Source organism: Chanodichthys erythropterus, chromosome 18, assembly GCF_024489055.1.
Source record: "Chanodichthys erythropterus isolate Z2021 chromosome 18, ASM2448905v1, whole genome shotgun sequence".
Classification (NCBI taxonomy): Eukaryota; Metazoa; Chordata; class Actinopteri; order Cypriniformes; family Xenocyprididae; genus Chanodichthys; species Chanodichthys erythropterus.
Window position 1 is genome coordinate 3086014 of NC_090238.1, and position 22183 is coordinate 3108196.

Genomic DNA, 22183 nt, shown 5'->3' on the forward strand with positions numbered 1-22183 from the left:
GACACGCTCCCCCATACTCGACGACTCATTATGGCACACGAGGGAGCGAAAATCAGACTATAAAATGAGCTTATCTGCAATAATGCCCAAAAAGATTTGCATAAATACGTTAGCCGTGCTTGGGAAGGCAGCATCTCTTTCTCGTCCGCCCACTCGTTCGAGAGATACCTGTAGGGCATCGGCGCTGTGACGCGCTTGAGAGACCACACCGCCAAACGCTAGCCCTTCACAAGCATTCTGGGTGTTTGGAGGGAGGAGGCGGGAGGGATTAGAGAGCGGAGGGGCGTAAGGCCCGTCTGAAGAACACAATGGGGAGAGGGGACGGATACTGCAGGAGAAGAGGTTAATGCTGAAATAAGCACACCTTCAATAGGCAAAATGAGCAGTTGGGTCTGGCTGTGAGTGTCCCGCAGGAGTGCTTCTCGACAATGAGTTAACAAAAATGTGCTATTCTAATGTTCATCTATCATTGTTTTGTCTGGGTCCCATCAGAACAGACCCAAGACACTTTTTTGGGTCACGACCCACTAGTTGAGAAGCACTGCTTTAGACAGCACTGGCCTCAGTAACCCCTCGCCAGCACAGAAACAAGGGTCAGACTCTCATGAGAGTAGAACCGCTCACGCCATCCGGGGAAAACAGCGCTGGAGACTAGTGTGATGGGATTATCACCTCTTAAGGGTGACTTCTTGGCTGACCCCCTAAGGCACAGCATGCTAAAACAAGAGGCCAAAAAACACTCAGTGCAGCAGCGGCGTCGTTTAAAGGGCCAGCACAGTACAAATCAAGCTGCTAGAATTGAGCAGGCATGGAAGGTATTCCCTTGCATTCATTCATATCACTTCTCCTCACTTCTGTGAGTTTTACTGCACTTCTTGTTTGTCTGCATCTGTCACCGGCAGATTTTAATAATGACCACATCACTGTGCTGCTAAAAATGCTGCTTAACTTTTACTTTTTTGTCTTTCTGTCTCTTTCTGGCATAAACTTTAACATTACAGAAGAGAATAAAGTCTGACATCTCAGTAGGTCCAGACCTGCCATAACAACTCAACTCAACACACAAAAACCCAGACCTCACGTGTGTGTGTGTGTGTGTGTGTGTGTGTGTGTGTGTGTGTGTGTGTGTGTGTGTGTGTGTGTGTGTGTGTGTGTGTGTGTGTGTGTGTGTGTGTGTGTGTGTGTGTGCGTGTGTGTGTGTGTGTAGGGTCTCAGTGCCTGAGGGCCACAACTAATATTATTTTCCAAAAAAAAAAAAAAAAAAAATGCTCTGGAAAAGGGCAGAAGATTCCTGCTCACTGCAGCCAGTTAAATAAAATCTCTCAGCCATTTCCAGCAGGAGGAACTGATGTTGAACAGAAAGAGTCTGTTTGACCTGATGACACTGAACACACTCATGTGTGTAAAGATATATGATGAACTGACAGCTTCATTAACTCATTAACACTGGACAGACACGCTGCTGTCATCTGTTAGCAGTGATTTCACACAGACAGAGACGGATGAACTCTTCTGTGATGACTGATATCAAGTCCAATTTACTTTCACAATACACATAACTTCAACACATCCTTACAGACAATCATACTGTTGTGTCTATAACGTCTAAATACTCCGGATTTAGATCTAGATATATTGTATTTCTAGTGTTGTCTAGCACATTTATTAGTGTTTATTAGTATATATTAGTATTATTGATATACTATTAGTTTTTGTTAATATTTTGAATTTATTTAATATTTATTTTGTTGTTTCCATTTAGATTTTTGTCATTTGATTAGTTTTTTTTTATATTTCTATATTGTTTTTAGTTTTGTTTTAGTACCTTGTATGATAAATTTTATATTTCAATATTTTATTTGATTTAATTTATGTTTATTTTATTTTGATGTTATAAAAATTTATTTTATAGTTCCAGTTTTAGTTTTAGTTAACGATAATAAACCTGTGTTGTAATGACTTGTCTGAGAATTTAAGGCAATTAAGAGATTTAAAAACTGGTCCTTTTTGTTACTACTAAAAGACTGATGCAGACTATAAATAAAGCATTTCACAATAAATTTGTTTTAAATGTTACTGTGAATTAAAAAAAAAAAAAAAAACTTATCAGATCTAAAGCAGAACATAACTGGACTGATCAATGAGTCTCCAAACAGTGAGCAGTTCTTCAAATTTCCTCATATTTCACTACAGTTGTGAAGACATTTTTCAACATCTGACCCTCAAAAGTATAGAGAAACACACACACACACGTACATTTTAACAATATTGCATAAGACAGCTGACAGCGTTTCACTAACTAGCACAAGAATGCATTGTTGTTAGAGAGTTTGTTACCTGTCTCTCTCACAGACTTTCCAGCCTGAAAACTTTCTTTTAGGAACTCACGCTTGTCCTGTCTTGTGTGTGTGTGGAGCGGGTGTTGAGAGTGAACAAGCGCTTCAAGCGTGAACATAATTGCAAGAATGTAAGAAATGAGGCGTCTGTTCTGCTGGCTGGGGTGAAAGGTCACTGCGCTCTGCAGGACAACTGCATTACTGCACCAAAGAACCACGTCTCTGCCCCTCGTCAGCTGTCCTGTCTCACTTTCTAACCTGTCTCACTCTCTCTGTTCCATCTCACTCTCTGTTCCGTCTCACACTCTGTTCCGTCTCACTCTGTTCCGTCTCACACTCTGTTCCGTCTCACTCTGTTCCGTCTCACACTCTGTTCCGTCTCACACTCTGTTCCGTCTCACACTCTGTTCCGTCTCACACTCTGTTCCATCTCGCTTTCTGTTCCGTCTCACTCTCTCTGTTCTGTGTCGGTCTCCATTCCGTCTCACTCTTTGTTTCGTGTCACTCTCTCTGTTCTGTCTTGCTCTTCTCTCTGTCCTGTCTCACTCTCTTTGTCCTGTCTCTCTCCCTCTGTTCTGTCTCACTCTCCATTCCGTCTCACTCTCCATTCCGTCTCACACTCCGTTCCGTATCACTCTCCATTCCGTCTCACTCTCCATTCCATCTCACACTCCCTTCCGTCTCACTCTCCATTCTGTCTCACTCTCCATTCCGTCTCACTCTCCATTCCATCTCACACTCCCTTCCGTCTCACTCTCCATTCCGTCTCACTCTCCATTCCGTCTCACTCTCCATTCCATCTCACACTCCCTTCCGTCTCACTCTCCATTCCGTCTCACTCTCCATTCCATCTCACACTCCCTTCCGTCTCACTCTCCATTCCGTCTCACTCTCCATTCCATCTCACACTCCCTTCCGTCTCACTCTCCATTCTGTCTCACTCTCCATTCCGTCTCACTCTCCATTCCGTCTCACACTCCATTCTGTCTCACTTCTCCGTTCCGTCTCACTCTCCATTCCGTCTCACTCTCCGTTCCATCTCACACTCTGTTCCGTCTCACTCTCCCTTCCATTCTCACTCCATTCCGTCTCACTCTCCGTTCCATCTCACTCTCCATTCCGTCTCACACTCCGTTCCGTCTCACTCTCCATTCTGTCTCACTTCTCCGTTCCGTCTCACTCTCCGTTCCATCTCACTCTCCATTCTGTCTCACACTCCATTCTGTCTCACTTCTCCGTTCCGTCTCACTCTCCATTCCGTCTCACTCTCCATTCCGTCTCACTCTCCATTCCGTCTCACTCTCCATTCCGTCTCACTCTCCGTTCCATCTCACACTCTGTTCCGTCTCACTCTCCCTTCCATTCTCACTCCGTTCCGTCTCACTCTCCGTTCCATCTCACTCTCCATTCCGTCTCACACTCCGTTCCGTCTCACTCTCCATTCCGTCTCACTCTCCATTCTGTCTCACTTCTCCGTTCCGTCTCACTCTCCGTTCCATCTCACTCTCTGTTCCGTCTCACTCTCCATTCCGTCTCCCTCTCCTTTCCGTCTCACACTCCATTCCATCTCACTCTCCATTCTGTCTCACTTCTCCGTTCCGTCTCACTCTCCGTTCCATCTCACTCTCCGCTCCGTCTCACTCTCCGTTCCATCTCACACTCTGTTCCGTCTCACTCTCCTTTCCGTCTCACACTCCATTCCGTCTCACTTCTCCGTTCCATCTCACTCTCTGTTCCGTCTCACTCTCCATTCCGTCTCACTCTCCTTTCCGTCTCACACTCCATTCCGTCTCACACTCCATTCTGTCTCACTTCTCCGTTCCGTCTCACTCTCCGTTCCATCTCACTCTCCATTCCGTCTCACTCTCCATTCCATCTCACTCTCCATTCCATCTCACACTCTGTTCCATCTCACTCTCCATTCCGTCTCACTCTCCCTTCCATTCTTACTCCGTTCCGTCTCACACTCTGTTCCGTCTCACTCTGTTCCGTCTCACTCTCTGTTCCGTCTCACTCTCTCTGTCCTGTCTCAGTTTCTTTGTCCTGTCTCACTCTCTCTGTCCTGTCTCACTTTCTTTGTCCCGTCTCACTCTCTCTGTTCTGTCTCACTCTGTGTCCTGTCTCACTCTCTTTGTCCCGTCTCACTCTCTCTGTTCCATCTCACTCTCTGTTCTGTCTCATTCTGGACTGTCAGTTCAATTCAAAGTATGCTTTATTGGTATGACAATTGTTACAAAGTATTGCCAAAGCATTGACAATTATTGCCAAAGCACCTGCACTGTCTCTCTCTCTTCTCTCTGGCCTGTCTCAGTCTCTGCCGGTCTCTCTCTCCTGTGTTTGGTTTGGGCTGGAGCTTGACCGGATCACTTCTAGGCAGTTTTGTGCCGTACCGTAAGTGTGTTAGCCGATATCGACCGGCCGTTACTGGATCCAGTGTGAGAGAGTCGATAACTGCAGTGAGGAGAACAGCTCACTGGTACTTATAACTTCAGCATGATCAATAACACTTTCTTCTCTCTCTCTCCTCAGCTTCATTATAAACAGATGCACATTGGATGATACCAAAGGTGCTTCTGGCCTTTCATCAGTACTGGGGCTACCCCATCAAAAAAGTGTGGATACTTTTTAAAATACTGTTTTGGATATAAATGGATATAAATTGTCTTTACTTGTAGTATAGAGTCATTCACAAGCTACATGCACTAAAGTGCTGAGTCGTCGATGAAAAACCGATAGAGAACAAGTTTTGTTCCCAACAATTGATTGTAAGTAATCCAGCGCTTATCCAGCGCTTTTTTTGTTTTCTGTCTTATCCCAGTACTTTTTTCAGTGTAAGAAATCACTGCAAATGATTCATGTGTGAACCGTTCTGATGAATCAAACAGAATTGAAAATTTGAGACCTTTTTGCAAACCCGTTTGAATGGTTAGATCATGAGAGTGAGTCCTGATAGAAGAGAGCTGATAGAAAACACACATTATACGATTGCTGACCTTGATTCTCAGATCAGTATATGGTCATTTTCTGTGACACTTAAAGTGTATAGTATATCATTAGTATATCATTAGTAGAGTATATATTTTTATAGTTTTATACTTTTTATATAGGATATTTGTATACTGAGCTAATATTTTGTATCTCCAACCCCTAAAGACGTGTTCACACCAAAGACGATAACTATAAAGTTTTAATAATCGTTGTAATTCTATGATAATAGTGAAGTCCATACCAAAGCTTTAATGAAAAAGACAAAAAGGAACGACATCATTATAATCACTATCGGAACCATTTTTTCTCTAGCTGATAAACAATTAAAACATTGACAGCCAATCACAATCCAAGCAACTTTAAAAAAGCTTGAGCATTTAAAGCGACAGATGACAAAACTGCAGGGCTTATAATAAACAGATTGTTATTGTCCGCTACTGTGGAGGCTAATATAGTTATCTTTCTTCATGTGAATGAGCTTAAACCCTTCTCTTAAATCTGACCCTCACAGAAAACTGCATTTTTACATTTTGATTAACTTTGGTATATTTATTAATGTGTTTTCCTCATGGTGACTGCTGGCTGGCCCCCATAGTGAGGTTTTACTAATTTAGGTGAACCCTTTACAGACACACACATGCGCACGCACACATGTTCACACTGTCGGGGCTGCATGTGCAGTAAACAGTGTTTATGTCATATCTGATATGATTACGTGACGTCACAGGATTCAGACTCACCTTGTTCGCTGCTGTTGTCTCCGCTCTGCGATGCGTGTCCTCCGCTGGAGGGTCCCGGCGTGCCGGCCGAGTGTGTGGACGTGGCGTCGTCGTGATCTCTCCAGGATGCTGGATTCTGGAGACGGCCAGAGCGGATCCATCCGTCCACGTTCCCCATCCACAGCACAAAGAGAGAGAGAGGACTCGTGAATGTGCAGTAAACACAGATCAAAAAGCCCTTCACCATTCAACAACAAGTTTCCAAAAGGGTTTTTTTTTTTTTTTTGCAGTGATGACGCAGAAGAAGCATTTTGGGTTCGTCAAAGAACCTGTCAGTGATCAGTTCTTAAACGGCTTTTTTTTTTGTCTATTTATAGAACAGAACTATTTTTTCTTAGTGTGAAGAACATTTTAATGATCTAAAGAACCTTTTCCACCTTTTGTGCAATGGAGAGATTTCATAGATGCCAATATATAACCTTTATTTTTAAGAGTGTAAAGACTCAGATGAACATCTAAATACCAGTCAAAGTGTATTTGTATCGCACTGTCACAATAGACAGTGTTTACAGAAAATCATGATGTTATAGTGTTTATAATATCTTAATATCTTCATACTTTATAGTTGTATTTATCAGATTAGAGTTTAAAACTGTGATGATATAAACAGTCAAACAGTTGATGTGAGTTATACTATATAAAGTTAGATATACTTATATATTCAACTTTATATAAAGAGCTGGGCAATAATATAGTTTACATTTTGCAATGATATAAACAATACGAAAGTGTCACCAAGCACAACCGTCTCACTGAACCCTGAATGCAACAAACACAACAACAATACAACTGTTGTAATCATTTATTCACCTTCATATCTTTTGTGAAACACATATGTTTAGCAGAATGTCTGAGTGAATGAAAATCAGCTGTCTAGAAAGACTGTCAATGAATGAACCCTGCTCACGAATGACTGGAAATATAGAGTACGATTCATATGGACAACTGTTAAGATGTTGTTTTTAGAGCCCAACAGCATCCTTCCTCATTCACTTCATTATATGGAAAAGAGCAACTTTCAAAACAGACAATCTGCATACGTTTTGTTCAGAATAAAGAAAGTCACATGAGTTTGGAACTCAACCTCTGTGTCTTGAGCAGCAATTAATCATTTACACTGTCACAAACAACAAACACTATCTAATCTGACACACACACACACACACACACACACTCTGAGGGCAGTTTGTCATGTGTACGAGGGCATCTCCTCCTCACCCTTCCTGAGGTTTCTCAGGGTCCGATCGGGCCGCAGGGAAACAGGATTTGTACTGTACAGGAAGAGCTTTATCTGCATTACACATAGACGAGCAAGAGGAGGAATTTCCTTTGCCACTCCAGCAAGAAAAAGACTTTACAATCCCACTAGATACACAAACACACGCTCAATGTGAGACCTGACACACCTAAAATAACTAGTTTAAAAATAATGATAATAATAGTTTTTTTTTGTTTGTTTTTTAGCTTAAAAAAAAAGAAATAGTTCTTTAAGGTAACAATTGCAGGTTTCCACATTTTGCAGTGTCAGTCACAAGTGTGAACCATGCGTCTGATGCAACAGAGTCCCGTCCAAACAAACGCATTAAACTCACACACACCACAGACACAAACACAGCCGCAAATATCTGCAGAAACACAGCCAGCATTTGCTTTAAGCTCATTAGAGACAAAGCTCAAGTCTTAATCTGAGAGCAATCGAGTATGTGCAGCAACACACACAGACTGAAGTGTTCTTATGATGAGTCTCAGACAGCGGTGTGTGTGTGTGTGTGTGTGCTGTTAATGCATTATTATAAATTACAGTATTATGTTAGTCAAGTCTGGATGCGAAATAAGAACGCTTACTCTAAATCTAGTTTCATCTGCTCTGTCCTTCAATAACAGACTCTTTGTGAAGCTGCATCACATTGGGACTAAGTCATAAAACAATCTGCACTGAAATGTGCTGCTTAAACTGTTCAGATCAGACTGAAAGTATGGGTGAAAATACACTTGAGCCGCTGGTTTCTAACATTGGAACAATCTGCAGTGTTTTCATATTATATCAAACTATTGCAAAAGAACTGTTATTCATGCCATTTTTAATGAAAATTCCTGAACCGTGTGTGAATTCAACCATAATGCTGTACACTGAAATGCTATAGAAATAACTTGCACTCAGCAATTGCTAGTAAATTTTACAATTAATTAGAAAGAAGGTTAAATTGGATTACATGTGTAATTTTGAAGCAGGAAGACTGACACTGATTCTTGAGATAAGGGACAAAACATGTCCTACACAAAAGCCCTCTTTATTCAAAAAAAATAAATAAATAAATTTGTCAAAATAAAAATGCTTAAAAAGTTACATCTAAAGGAAATCTGGATACTCGGGACATTCATTGCTTTTATCTTTAAATAATTTTGTTAGTATTCATTAAATACATGCTCTATACTTGGAAACCACGTGTAATTTAGCCTGTCATCTGAGAGCATCATGAGGTCACAATGTAAAATTACCAAACAAAGTGTTTAAAAATGCAACAAATTCAAAAATATACATTTAAATTGAAAAGCAGAGACATATAATATATCAAACAATACAAAAAGTAAGTCTTGAATTATATTTTTCATACAAAATGGCTATCACTTTGCATCAACTCAGTCAGGATTTTTTTATAAATCTAAATAAATCAGGCAATGTCATGGTCATCTTTAACTCTGAGGACCCCTTTTCTTTTTCCTGCTCTTTGTGGATCTCACAGTAGAACACATAGTCCTGGAAGTTTTATATTTTTTTATATTTTATACAAAAAAAGTTGAAGTCTCTGCAGTCACAGCTTTGCCAACTCTGTCATCCTGGTGCAATAGTTTCTGTAAGGAATAAATCTTGGCATTTTTGATATGTTTATTAAGGCAGCAACAGCTGAGAGAGAAAACAAAATTGCTCCACTGTACAACATGTGGTTAAGGTGGAAAAATGTTCAATTTTGTCAACTCCGTCAGACGTCCATCAGACGTCAACTCCATCAGGTTTAATGTCTGATGGTTGACAAGTGCTCTCAAAAAGTCTATATAATGTGATTTAATATGTTATTTTGCATAAGGGGAATTCTTCTAATGTTGTTTCATGATTCTATTTACAAACTGTATATTTGGACCTGTCAACACCACCAGTATTTGTCAACTCCGTCAGTATCTGTCAACTACGTCAGTATCTGTCAACTACGTCAGTATCTGTCAACTCCGTCAGTATCTGTCAACTACGTCAGTATCTGTCAACTACGTCAGTATCTGTCAACTATGTCAGTTTTTGTCAACTCCGTCAGTTTTTGTCAATGTCGTCAGTTTTTGTCAACTCCATCAGTTTTTGTCAACTCCGTCAGTATTTGTCAATGTCGTCAGTTTTTGTCAACTCCATCAGTTTTTGTCAACTCCGTCAGTATTTGTCAATGTCGTCAGTTTTTGTCAACTCCATCAGTTTTTGTCAACTCCGTCAGTTTTTGTCAACTCCGTCAGTATTTGTCAACTCCATCAGTTTTTGTCAACTCCGTTGGTATTTATCAACTCCGTCAGTTTTTGTCAACTCCATCAGCTTTTGTCAACTCCTTCAGTTTTTGTCAACTCCATCAGCTTTTGTCAACTCCTTCAGTTTTTGTCAACTCCGTCAGTTCTTGTAAACTCCTTCAGTTTTTGTAAACGGCGTCAGTTTTTGTCAACTCCGTCGGTATTTGTCAACTCCATCAGTTTTTGTCAACTCCATCATTTTTTGTCAACTCCTTCGGTTTTTGTAAACGGCGTCAGTTTTTGTCAACTCCTTCAGTTTTTGCCAACTCCGTCAGTATTTGTCAACTCTGTCAGTTTTTGTCAACACCATCAGTTTTTAACACCGTCAGGTGAAGGTTTTTGTTAATTTTGGAAGAAATGTCTTATTCTTGTTTCAATTCATTGTGTTAAAATTTTAAAACATCAACTGAACTACATGATATCATGTCTGATTTACCTAAGAACATTAGTTATATATGTTTAATAATTAAAAGGAAGGTAGAGAATTAAAGGATTAGGAACTGGATTGTTTATAATAACCCTAACTCAAGAAAAATTTTAGAGAATTTATTTTTTCACTTAGCTCCTTTACTGAACACCATTATTACATAATTGAAGACTTTGCACTGTTGTTGGATGGATCAAATTAAAATAGCTTGCTTTTTAATGCGTCTGACAGAGTTGACACAAATTAAGTTCCGAAGTGAATAAATGCAAATGTAAATATATCAGATATCAAATATATCAATAATATATTATTAAATAATAAAAACTTCTAAAACATGTTTTGTCCCTGATCTCAAGAATCAATGCTGAAATAGCATTTGTTATATTAACACTTTTCAAAAAATCATTTTAGCAGTGTTTGTCTGAGATTAATATACTGTTGTTCATACAAAGGCTTGGTATCACTGCAGTGAAAGCGATGCTGGTTCTATCAGAGCCTTTACAGCACGTCTTCAGAAAAACAGCCGTCTGTGTAATGTAGTTCAGCTGAGGCTTCATATGCTGAGAATGAGCTCAAGCCATGAAAATGACCGGGTTCTGTTTCCTGTAGCTGAGACGCCCACCGCAAGACGGGCCTAAAAACACACAGTCTCACTCGAACATGGCCGCGATCCATATGTGCTGACTGCTACATGTTTCACGCAGACCAGCACACATCCATGCGATCTACAGCCGCATCTTTCCAGAGTTTGCAGCTAATATCCAGTTTCCTCACGCCACTCGGCAGCAAAAAAGCAACAGCCCTTTTCCCACTTATGAATAATGCAGCCGCCCTCTCGCTCTCTCCCTCTCTCTCTCTCAGGCCTCACATCACAACAAAACAGTTGTCAGGGCTCCCAAGAGTCCATTAAAGTTCAAACAAGCTGTAAAGAAAGCGAGTGAGAGACATCGTGTGACCCAAACGGCTGAGAGAGCCTCCACCCCACCCAGCGAGCATGTGACGATTCCCCATCGCTGCGGATAATTAGGAGTCAAACGCAGCCCGCTCCGTGCTCTCCTCTAATTGTGTTAAAGAGCGCCGTTACCAGGCCACAAACACAGCGGCGGCACAATAGAGCAGATAAAGAATAAGATAGAGGGTCGCTGGGTCTCTGGGGGCCGCCTTTCACTGCTCGCACAGGGTCACAGTCTCAACGCTGATAATGCAAGATGTAATTAATATAAAAGCCGGACACAATAGCGAACGGAGCGGCTAGGAGAGCGGCCGACTTGCTGACACACACCTGCCCTGCCCGTCAAACTTTCATTCAGAATCGTCACTAGATACAACGCACTTGCAGAAAAACGCATGTCGGATCGGGAATGGCTGCGAATGCTGACACATGCGCATCTTCAGCCCCTGACCTTCTGTGCGTCTGCTCCACACGCAGCTCTGCTGCATTTAACATGTAATTACACAACTGCTCCCAAAACATGTTAAAGGGATGGTCTGAAGCATCTCAGAATGACTATTCAAAGCGAAACTGCCAATTATCTGACGAGAATGAGAGAGGAGCCTTTGCTGAGCTCGAGTAATTGACAGAAACGTGAATGAATGTTGTTAATGCTGCTCTATATGACACAGGCGGGCAAAAACACACCTCAGTCATATGAAGATCATATTCTGAAAAAAATGATTTAACATCACCGAATCCACCTCATGCATACACCTACAAAACTCATTTTATGGGTAGAAATAGATCTTTATGTAATTACACTCAGAGAAAAAGGGTCATTGTGGTTCTATATAGAATATTTTCCTGATTTGTTATCGCAATCTTTTTTTCTTTTGTCAGATCAACTCAGATAATTAATGTGGTTCAGATAACACAATATTTTGAGTTTCTGTTGATTAAACCAGCCGTCTTCATTGTATTAACTCAAACTTTTAATTTCAATTAACTAAAAATTAAGGCAACCAGGTAACTTACTTTTTTAAGTTAAACCAATAATTCTTTTTTACAGTGTAGAGTTCTCAACTCAATTTTAAAGAATCCTTTATGCCAAAAGGTTCTCACAAGATTGCATAATATTTCCACATTTAATGAGTAATTTTGTTTTCTACTGATAAAGTTTGTTTACAAGCTGTTTAAGTCATAAAAATTAATTTTTAAAAATTAATTAAAACTAAATCCATAAAATGATGCGATGATGGAACCCCTCCACCTGACGGAACACTTTAAGCTTCAATACAGAACCTTTTCTGCAGGTTAATAAGATGTCACATTCCATTTTGAAATCCATGAATTTATTAAACTGGAAAACTAAAACCGATCTGAATCATTCTGAAGAGAACAAACCCCAAACACACACATCCGTCTGAAGCACTAAGCCGAACTCTACAGAAGCACAGCAACAAGTGACCGTGTGTCCAGACGTGAGCAGTCAAACCCTGATCAAACAGATCCGATCCGTGCAGAGCGTCACTGTCCCACAGCAGAACACGTGCTGCTTCATTAAGATAGGCTGGACGATCTAAACCAATGCACTGATTAGATGACCTGTAAGCTACAGACAAGTAAACATGCTTCATTTATAAAGTGCTCACCAAGTTTACTGCATGCAACTGCCCATAATATTATCACACTCTCTATATATAAATATAGAGAGATCACCACGACACACTCATGGGAAATATTTGTGCTTTAAAAAATGTCATGTAAACACAAGCATCTATATATCTCCATAAGTGGCTTAGGTAAGTTATTTATTATCAACATAAAAACTACTGACAGCCACAAATAATTAGGAGAAACGTAGGTGCCAAAGGCACATGTCACAATATTGACGATGACAGACAGCATTGAGGCAAATGTCAAAAACACAGAGAAAGTGCTCACCATGTTCTGTGCTGCACTTGTTTTTTAAGTGCACTTATGTGAAAATGCACAAAGATGAAATTCATTACAATGTAAATTAGAACAAATTATTAACAGATTATTAGCTAGATATATCCTTCAGAAGAGGCAGATATCATTTCTATCATTTAAAAAAATTCATTAGGCAAGGCTTTGATTTTATTTCTATAACAGAGTGTTTTTAAAAGGCTGGACATCCTGACAAAGGCCTTGCATACTCTGACAGCACTATAAACTACACTCATAGAAATGTAGTATAGTAAAGCCATATTCACAGCCAGCAGCAGAGCAAGAGAGAGAGAGAGAGAGAGAGAGCACAAGGCATGTCCTTCATCCCCAGCAAAGCAACTTTCACCAAATGATGTAGCCCCAGGCAAAATATATTAAAAATGCATATCAAAGCAAAAAAATGGATGAGATAGGTACTACCTAAATAAATTTGCATATCCAGCTATCAAACTGCTGTCCTCAAACATGCAAAAAGGGGTAGAAACGCCATACAATAAAGTTCAAGACCCATATGAATTTAAGAAATCTAATCCTTGTAATTTATTTAGATTTGTAATATAATCGCAATCGTTTCTGCTGAGCTGAACATCAGGACAGTGTGTCGCTTATGAAGTATGTGAGGCAGCAACAGGCCTGCAATCATTTATTCTCATTAACAAACACAGCCGCTCGTGCACATTATGCAAATGAGGACCTCAACAAACACACACACACACACATACAAAGATCTCTGCTACACACACGAGCTAATGCATACACATTTACACACACACACAGACAATAAAATATACTGAAAATAAGCCTTCACTAGCAGTCGAATAGATATTAAAGCTCACAGCTACAAAATCCTCTGCAACTCAATAGCGTTAATCGTGTAAGAACGTGCGCAAGATATCATGTTTTCAATGATACGCCGATAGAAATTCTAGGCAACAAACCGCTCGAAAGAAAATGACGTAAAGGGAATTCGAATTTCGAACCCAAAGAATCTTAGATGCATTTTCGAACCACGGTCAGTGTTCCGAATGAACTTTCATTTTGTCATTATCAAAATGAAACCAATAACAAACAGCAGAGATGGAAACAACAGCGTGTCTTATTTTCAAACGCATTTTTTTACACTTGAAGTGAGTTAAGTAGGCCTATATGTGGAATTAAATGATTGTTTGAGTGTTTTCCCCCGGTTTTTAATCGATCAATTCAGTAGATTGACTTTAATTCCGTATAGTTTGAGATTAACCCAACATATGCTCAAAAGCCTCAAATCTGCTTTAACTCTTAACAGGCTTGATCTGCTGCTGTGAGCTCTATATATCCCGATCCTCAACACATGCACGCGACTGCAGGACGCTCGATATGAACTACACGACGCGGAAAACTTTCTTTTCCCCAACATTTCATTCACAACACCGAAATCAACGCGTTTAAACAAAGCCGATGTCATTCTAAATATAACGATTCTGAGTCGTCGTTGAATTGACTATAATGGAGCATGGGGCCTGTAAAACTGACTCAAACCACAACAGAAATCAATAAGAGGCAATTAAACACATCAACAACATCATCCTTGCAATTTACGGGGAAGCACATTATAAACTTGACTGTGCAATACTTTAAACAAAATAGTATTCATACTCACATAAAACGGTCTACTAAACTATATATTTCCAAGTCTCAGTTATTCATTAGTTTAAAGCAGTCATTTGCAATTCGAGAAAATTATGTACAATGCAACAGCCCGAATGATACCGAAATACAAAACATAATAGAAGCGACACCAACTACTAGCGTTAAATATAAATAATGGAGATATTGTCAGACACATGCCGTGTTTGCTCACAATACACAAGTTCAGAAGAATCGCTGAAAACTTTCTGCACAGTCCATTTTACCATTCAAGCTGATTTAAAGACATCTCAACTTATAGCCTATTTTATCACTCACATTACTATTTTAGGGTATACAGTGCAAACCAAAAAAAAAAACAATTAAACCATCCGGTTACTTACATGATCGGCTAAGTTAGTTGAAGATCCCGAGAGTTCCTCGTGGTCTGATTTTGAGCTGCCATCTCGTTCATCAATCACTAAATCTATGGGCATTTTTCCTTTCAAACAACTGATGTACCGATGGCAGAAATTGTCGCAGAGTTCGTGCACCTTGAGCAGAGGAAAGAAAAGCTCTTTCAACAGCCGGTCCAGAAATAAGCACAATTAGAGGACATTATGAGCAAAGGCAGGAAAACAATAGAGAAATTGTAGCAATGCAAATGATTCTCCAGAGACCCACGCAACAAGTTAATCGACAAAAATAAACGCTGGAGACCAACAAATAAGATTCGAAAGTCTTAGTCAACATTTCGCATAAACTATAGTTGTCCGTGAAATTGTTCATTTATTTTAAATAAGTAAGAATAGTTCTGTCACATTCCGCTTGAACAAACATCTACGGAATATGGATTCATTCATATGAATTATAATTAATTGATACAATTGTGTTAATAACAAAATACTGTCGGGGTAATTTGATCAAATAATAACGTTATTTTTTTATTTCATCAAAAAGTACCAAATCTGAATTTAAATAATTAAAAATAAATAAAAATCACAGATTGGTGATGAGCGCAGTAAATTCATCCAAATTACTTCTAAGAGTAAATCAATCCAAATCAATAAAAATTACCTTTTCTAACTCCAAAAGATGAAACCGTAATACTTGTATGGCTTGTATCATCTGTGAAGAGAAATGGACGTCGTTAGCTGTATTCCTTCTTTACATTTTGATTTTAATATTCGTTACACAATATTTTGTAGTGAACAAAAAACATCCCACTAATAATAATAAATAATTCAAGAGTTAATGATGTGCTCAAGAAATATTATTTTGGATACTTAAAAAAAATGCACGTGGAATTATTGGCCTGTGTAAAGTGTTAAGGGGTCGATGGTGATATCAGCCCTATAATGAGTGACTTTTTCACTCTAATACTCTCCACTTCAAACAGTCCTGTCACACATCAAATCCCCTCGTATTTACTTTCACTATCTCCAGATCCAATGCAAAAAAATCTCGCAAATAATGAGTGACACTTATTTAAGAGATCTCGATTGCACGGCTATTGTGAAGACAATCAGTGCTGATGTGTTATCTTACCAAATTATCCAATTCTGGATTTGAAGAAAATAAAGGTTTTTCTGCGCGGACCTAAAACACAAACAAATAACCGGGGTTAATAGCAATAGATTAGAATATGTGGAGCAATTTAATAATTGTGTTTTAAAGATGCATAAAAATTGCAATCGATACTAATCTGGTTAAACACTCGTTAAATATAAAAGCATTGATGGAAATATAGTTAGCGGTCTTAAAATTAAATGGAAATGAAATGGAAAGAAATGCTTCTATCTTTGTTTATTTTAATGTCTCCAACACGTATGGGTAGATGAGTCGTGAGTGACCTGTTTGGCGAAGACAGCAATGTCCTCGTTGAAGGAGTCGGAGGAGCACACGTCTCCTCCCGCCACCCCGGGCTCGCGGGGAGTGCATGTGGCCAGCTCGCACTTCTCAAAGACCAGAGCCAGTAGAGGAAACAGAGGGTGACTGCAGGAACAACAACACACGAACCTTTCAGAGCGCTCGGTTCAGATTTCACCGACGAATAATACGAGGAAGAGTGTGTAATAGTTCGAGGAATAATTCGGCTTTGAGTCCTGAAAACAAGGCGGCTTAAGTGAAGCAGAAATTTGAAATATTCAGATACTAAAGTTGAGTAATTATTTATGAAAAAAAAAATAAGTGCGAGAGTGGCAACCATGTCGGGTTTTGTAGTCATTATGAACTTAAAGCTGCCGTCATAAATTTAAGAGCAGAAAATAAGTGCCAGGTAAGAAAAGGGCCCACAAATAAATGTACAAAGTAGATTAAAATTGTGCCAGCAATTCTGGCAAAGCACCCTATACAGAAGAAATATTATTAAAGTTATGGAAAAACTATTACGGGAAAGAGAAGCCGCCCGAAGGAATTCACGGATCCGATATTAATATAGAACTCACCCGTAAATTTGATCTTTATCCCTCTTTAACACGTCGTTGACAGCCGAGCCCATGCTGGTGGGCATGACATTGGGATGGGGGGCATGTGTGCCGTAATGCTGGCTGGCGTGGAGCGGCGGTCCGTGATTCAGATGATGGACCTGCGGGAGCGGCCGAGGCGCGTGAGGATCTCCGTACATACCGACCCCGTCCATGCCGCCGTAATGAGCCAACTCATCGTACTGAAAGAGAAGCAGAAAGTCACAATAAAACACAAAGCTGCAGAAGAAAGAGCGATAGCGTGGAAAAAAGAAGAAGAAAGGCGTCGCACAAGACTAAAGTTTGCTGGCATATTTGCTCGTAATTACCAAAAACATTGTAAAGTTGTGCTTCCCCGAGTATGCGTGTCTTTAAAAGCGGAGCTCGGGCGATGAGACGCGGCGAATATTCCCAACAAAGTGCGTCAGACTGAAGTAGTTTTGCGCGTGAGGCGACAGTCGAGGCCTGTGATAGATAGTGTATTAGTGGAGGTGAGTGTTGGAGATTTTAAACCTACCCTTTGCGCCATCAGCCTGCGCTCCAATAAACCTCTGGATCTGTGTCGTAGATTTAATTTCCCAGTCCGCTCACAAACTCATGCGCTCCAAAGATCCCTTTTTCAAGCAACTTGCCGAATTCTCCTATTCTCCAGTATGGTTGAGAAAGAGCGCAGGCATCGGGAAGAGTTTTGCAATTATTCTTCTTTTCCTCTTTGCCCCCCAGAAAAGAAAGAAAAAAAAGTCAAGCACCAAACTGAAGGTTACAGCCGGCCCATCAACAACCTGCATGTAACTAAACTGTCGTGTCTCATGGCTTTTTGCCACTCCAGCTGTCAATCAAAGCCAGAGGTTGTCAAGGTAATGAATGAATGATGGTTGGTGATGATGTTCAAGAGAGGATGAATCTTTTTAGCCCCGTTTTCATCCCACAAGTCCCTGTCTTCTTTATGCCTCCGGTCCGCTTTCTTGTTTTATTACTACTGTATAAAAAAAAAAAAAAAAAGGGAAAAGAGAAGAGTTTTTTTAAAAAAAATGCGGCGATCTCTTGCGCGGTCTGAGATGAGTGAGTGTCAGTGAGTGTTGGCAGGTCGGCCGCTCGCTCGCTTATAGAACACAGTGAGTTGAGCTGCGCGCATCGGCGGGAGAATGAAATGACGGAAGCCGGAAGTGGCGCTGAGCACAGCCAGTCCTGCACGAGCTCCACGCCAAACCCTGCGCGAGAGGCGAGCGTCCAGTGCGCGAGGGGGGAGCCACCGCAGATCCCACTCACATACACTGAGAAAATGAGACACCGCGCGATGGGCAGGCATCCAAACGTCGAATAAGCGTTTAAACAGTATCTTTATTGCACAAAAGAAAAAATATTTTAACACGATTTTTTTGAGTAATGCCTACAACTGATATCGAGTGTCATATCTCCTTGCACAAAAATGCTTATTTAGACGGACCCCTTTTAGAATAAAGTGAACTTTTCCACAAGGGTGAAGGGGAAAAAAATAGTTTTTTGTGGAAACTATCTTTAGCCCAATAGCGTTTCGAGATTGAAATGTGATCCGTGCATCGCGCTGCTCAATTATCAAAGAGCCCCAAGATCATCAATCATTAGGAAGGCCTGAAGTTTCAGAGGAGGAGCAATGATATTGATTGTGCTACAGATGGCCCCTAATACCACAAACAGACCCTTAAAATACTACTCCTCATCAATGAACATATAGCCTACATCGCGGCACATGTGACATCACCGTCGTATCGATCGCTTTTTACATAAATGTCTACATTTAGAGCTCAGTGAGTTGTTGTTGTTTTGTTGTTGAAATTAACAATTCACGTCGGGCTAGTGGAGCTGAACTGGTGCAGGACCGAGCAGACCTCAACAAACAAGGTCAAAAAGCCGTTCCACCACAGACACCCGAACCGCGGGCTCGTGTTCTAATGAAGCCGGCAATTAAAACGGATTTCATAAATGCAACAACTGCTCTGTTTATGACAGAGGGGAGGGAAGAACATGAGGAGAAAGTAGAAGTGAAGGGTTCACTGTGCAATAGCGACTGCAGTGGACACAGAGCGCGTGCTGTCTGACCACTGCTTCATCGTGAGGAAGAAGATGAGGACCATTTCTATACAAACGCGTGATCGGATAAATGTGGGTAAGTCGATCGCATCCTTATAGAATTGAGCCTGCCGCGGCGCGGGAAAAGTGCGCGTGATACTGCTGATCTAATCACAGCAGGAGAAAAAAAAAAAAAAAAAAAGATTTGAGCAGCTATAACTTTATTAATGAGACAAAGAATGTCTAATGAAACGAATCTATAAAATTATACAATAAATCAGCGCCTTGAGAAAATGCTCTGTTATTCATAGCTAACGTTTTCGCTTTGATTAAATGATGCCTATGATGCAAACTGGTCTACTTTTCAGTTTAAATCACATCGGTTTTAGGATAAAAACCCCGCATTTTTCTGACAGAACGGCTAATAATTTCACAGAAAAGAAACTTTAATGACATGAAAAAACACGCTTAAAATAGGCTACCCTATTCGCTTCGTCCATGTTAATAACTGCATGAAATAAAATATTTAGTTTTTAAAAAGGAGCCTAGAGACTTTAAAACAGCTAAAATCTGTGTTGTGAACGTGGATCCGTGACTCGGGCAGAAGATGGCTTTAACAGGCGGTAAAATTTCATCTGCTGGTGTCAAATTGAGGTCATTTTAGGGTTAAAGCTCTCGATGTCTCTGCCCAGCTGCGGCTGAGAATCCATTTCAACGCAAACACTTTTACTTAACCTCACACAATTTTAAACTCATCTCTTTTCAACATATATATATATTTTTAAATAAATGTTTTAATCATAACATAAAATATAGGTTAATCTAAATGTAAAATATAACTTTAGCTAGCCTATGTAAACTGCTAACAACTAAAACGTTTAGCCTTATCTAAATTTCAGTTGTCAAGGCTTCGGGTCATTCAGAATTATTTAACGCTGTTTAATTTAATTTAGCTCTAAAATTTTAAATAAAATATAGCCGACCTATAAACTAATTTCTACAGAACAACAGGTCGACGAAGTGAGTTTGAAATCCAAATTCGCGCCTAATAAAATATTTGCGCCTTCTTCAATTTTCTTAACTTTAATCATTTAGGCTATTTATTTATTTATTTATTTATTTAATGCAGTTCATTAGAATTTCTAGATTAATCATTTATATCTTCAAATGTTCCGTCATATTCAGTTTTGATACGTGTGGAGGTTTTTCTGAGGTGACTATTTATGTTAGGATAATAATTTCTCCGTGTACTGCTTTAGCTCCATTTAAACTCTCTCTGACCTCAGGGAACATGTCATTCTAGTCCCTGCAGGAAAGCTGTGGAGCTCCAGTGTTTGTAGAAGTTTCGTGAGTAACTGTAAATTCTTCTGTGTGAAAGGCGTCTTTTCCTTCATGGCTGCTCAGTGGCGTTATTCTCACGGCTCTGTGAGAGACTGTGTGTGTGTGTGTGTGTGTGTGTGTGTAGGTGTGTGTGTGTGTGTGTGTGTGTGTGTGTGTGTGTGTGTGTGTGTGTATGTGTTTCTGCAGCTCTTTAGCGACACCTGCCGGATCAATGATGCTCCACTTTGCAATCCTGTGTAAAGTGTAGTTAAAAAGAAATAAACACTGATATCGTGAGGAAAAGAAAAAAAAAAAACATATACAAACAAAATTAGTTTCGAATGAATTATATTTAATGAACAAAGCTTGCCAAGGAAGAACGAAATAAACAGACTACCAAGAGTTTGCGCATTCGATAGTCTACATTTTTAGGTTGTTTTTGTTCCATAAATTATAATGTTTAAATGATCTATTGTTGTTGAGTGCTCCGCACTATGTTCTACAAATAGATAACTTTCATTTTAAAACCACGCGATTATTTTTCACGTAGGCCTATCAGTTTTCCTGGTTAAATCAGTGAATATTGACGGTGGAAAATATATAGGCTATTTTTCATCACTGAGATCAAAATTATCTATTATTATTTTCTTGAAAAATACATTAATTAAAATGCGTCTTAGGCTGCAATAGGAGTAGCTACACATCATATACGTTTTGTTATTTTCCTCCTCGCCATATAGTTTGGAAGCGCAAATATTTGATAAATAGATATATCTGATGATATCTAAGATAAAAACTGTAGCCTATATAATCCTTATGTTACTAAATAAAATGGTAGCCTAGGCCTAGATATTAGTTGAATAAAATATGATTAATAAACGAACAAGCAAAATAAACAAACAAACAATATAGCCTAAATTATATATATATATATATATATATATATATATATATATATATATATATATATATATATATATATATATATATATATCAACGCTATAAGCTCATTAGTGCTGACTGAAACCTGCAACTTATATTTTGAAATACGCCTATGTCAAAATCTTTCCGTGTCCACGAGAATAATATTAAAACGGAAAAATGCGTGATTATTAATGATCTTGATAACAGGCTCATGTGTTATTTCTGTTCACGCTTGTCGCTCGTTTTGTGTGTTTTAAGAGGCTTAAAGCTCTGACACCTTTATATCTGATTCACCAACACCTTTAATTTACATTCATGCCGTTAATGTCCCGCACAAAACGAAACATGCAGAAAGCCATAAGTATTTTTACCCCCCCCCCCGATTAAATCAGATTTGCTCTTTCCATTTCTTCGTTTGAATTATTATCTCTTCGGCTAATATATGTCGCGAAAATATGTCTGTGTATTAACTTTAAGGCCTACACATAAAGAATAAATAATCTTTTTAAAAGACCAGATTCTAAGTGATATTTTCATTTTAGAGGGGGAAAATAGTTTTGAAGGAATGACTATGACCGCTACCAAAGGGTTAAAGTTTAGCACGTATAGATTTAGTTTTCGTGAGTGCTTGTCAACAGTAATGAAACACGAGCCACGCCCACTGACGTCACTGACAGCTCATTAACGCTAATCATTTGCTTCTAGGGTAGAGGACAAAATCATATCGTTAATGGCTTATATTAGTAATTGGTTGCAAGTGTAGGTATTCCTACCATACAGAAATATTTCAAGGCGCAGGTTCACTCATTATGCAGCTCCAGGAATTATGTGCCCCCTCA

General features: G+C 39.5%; 1 protein-coding gene across 4 annotated transcripts in view; it reads right to left on the bottom strand.

Annotated features, from left to right (window-relative positions):
• meis2a (Meis homeobox 2a) overlaps positions 1-18247 on the bottom strand; it is a 70085-nt gene extending 51838 nt beyond the window's left edge. The window contains exons 1-7 of one of the 4 annotated variants that reach the window (XM_067367563.1): positions 17569-18247; positions 17034-17254; positions 16440-16581; positions 16135-16185; positions 15664-15714; positions 14991-15140; positions 6065-6221 (exon numbers count right to left, since the gene is read on the bottom strand). In XM_067367563.1, coding sequence (XP_067223664.1) covers positions 6065-6221; positions 14991-15140; positions 15664-15714; positions 16135-16185; positions 16440-16581; positions 17034-17254; positions 17569-17580 — 784 coding nt within the window. In that variant the 5' untranslated portion in view covers positions 17581-18247. The remainder of the gene's footprint in view (positions 1-6064; positions 6222-14990; positions 15141-15663; positions 15715-16134; positions 16186-16439; positions 16582-17033; positions 17255-17568) is intronic. The other 3 variants (XM_067367565.1, XM_067367564.1, XM_067367567.1) reach the window with 3 other exon arrangements.
• Positions 18248-22183: the final 3936 nt, after the last annotated feature.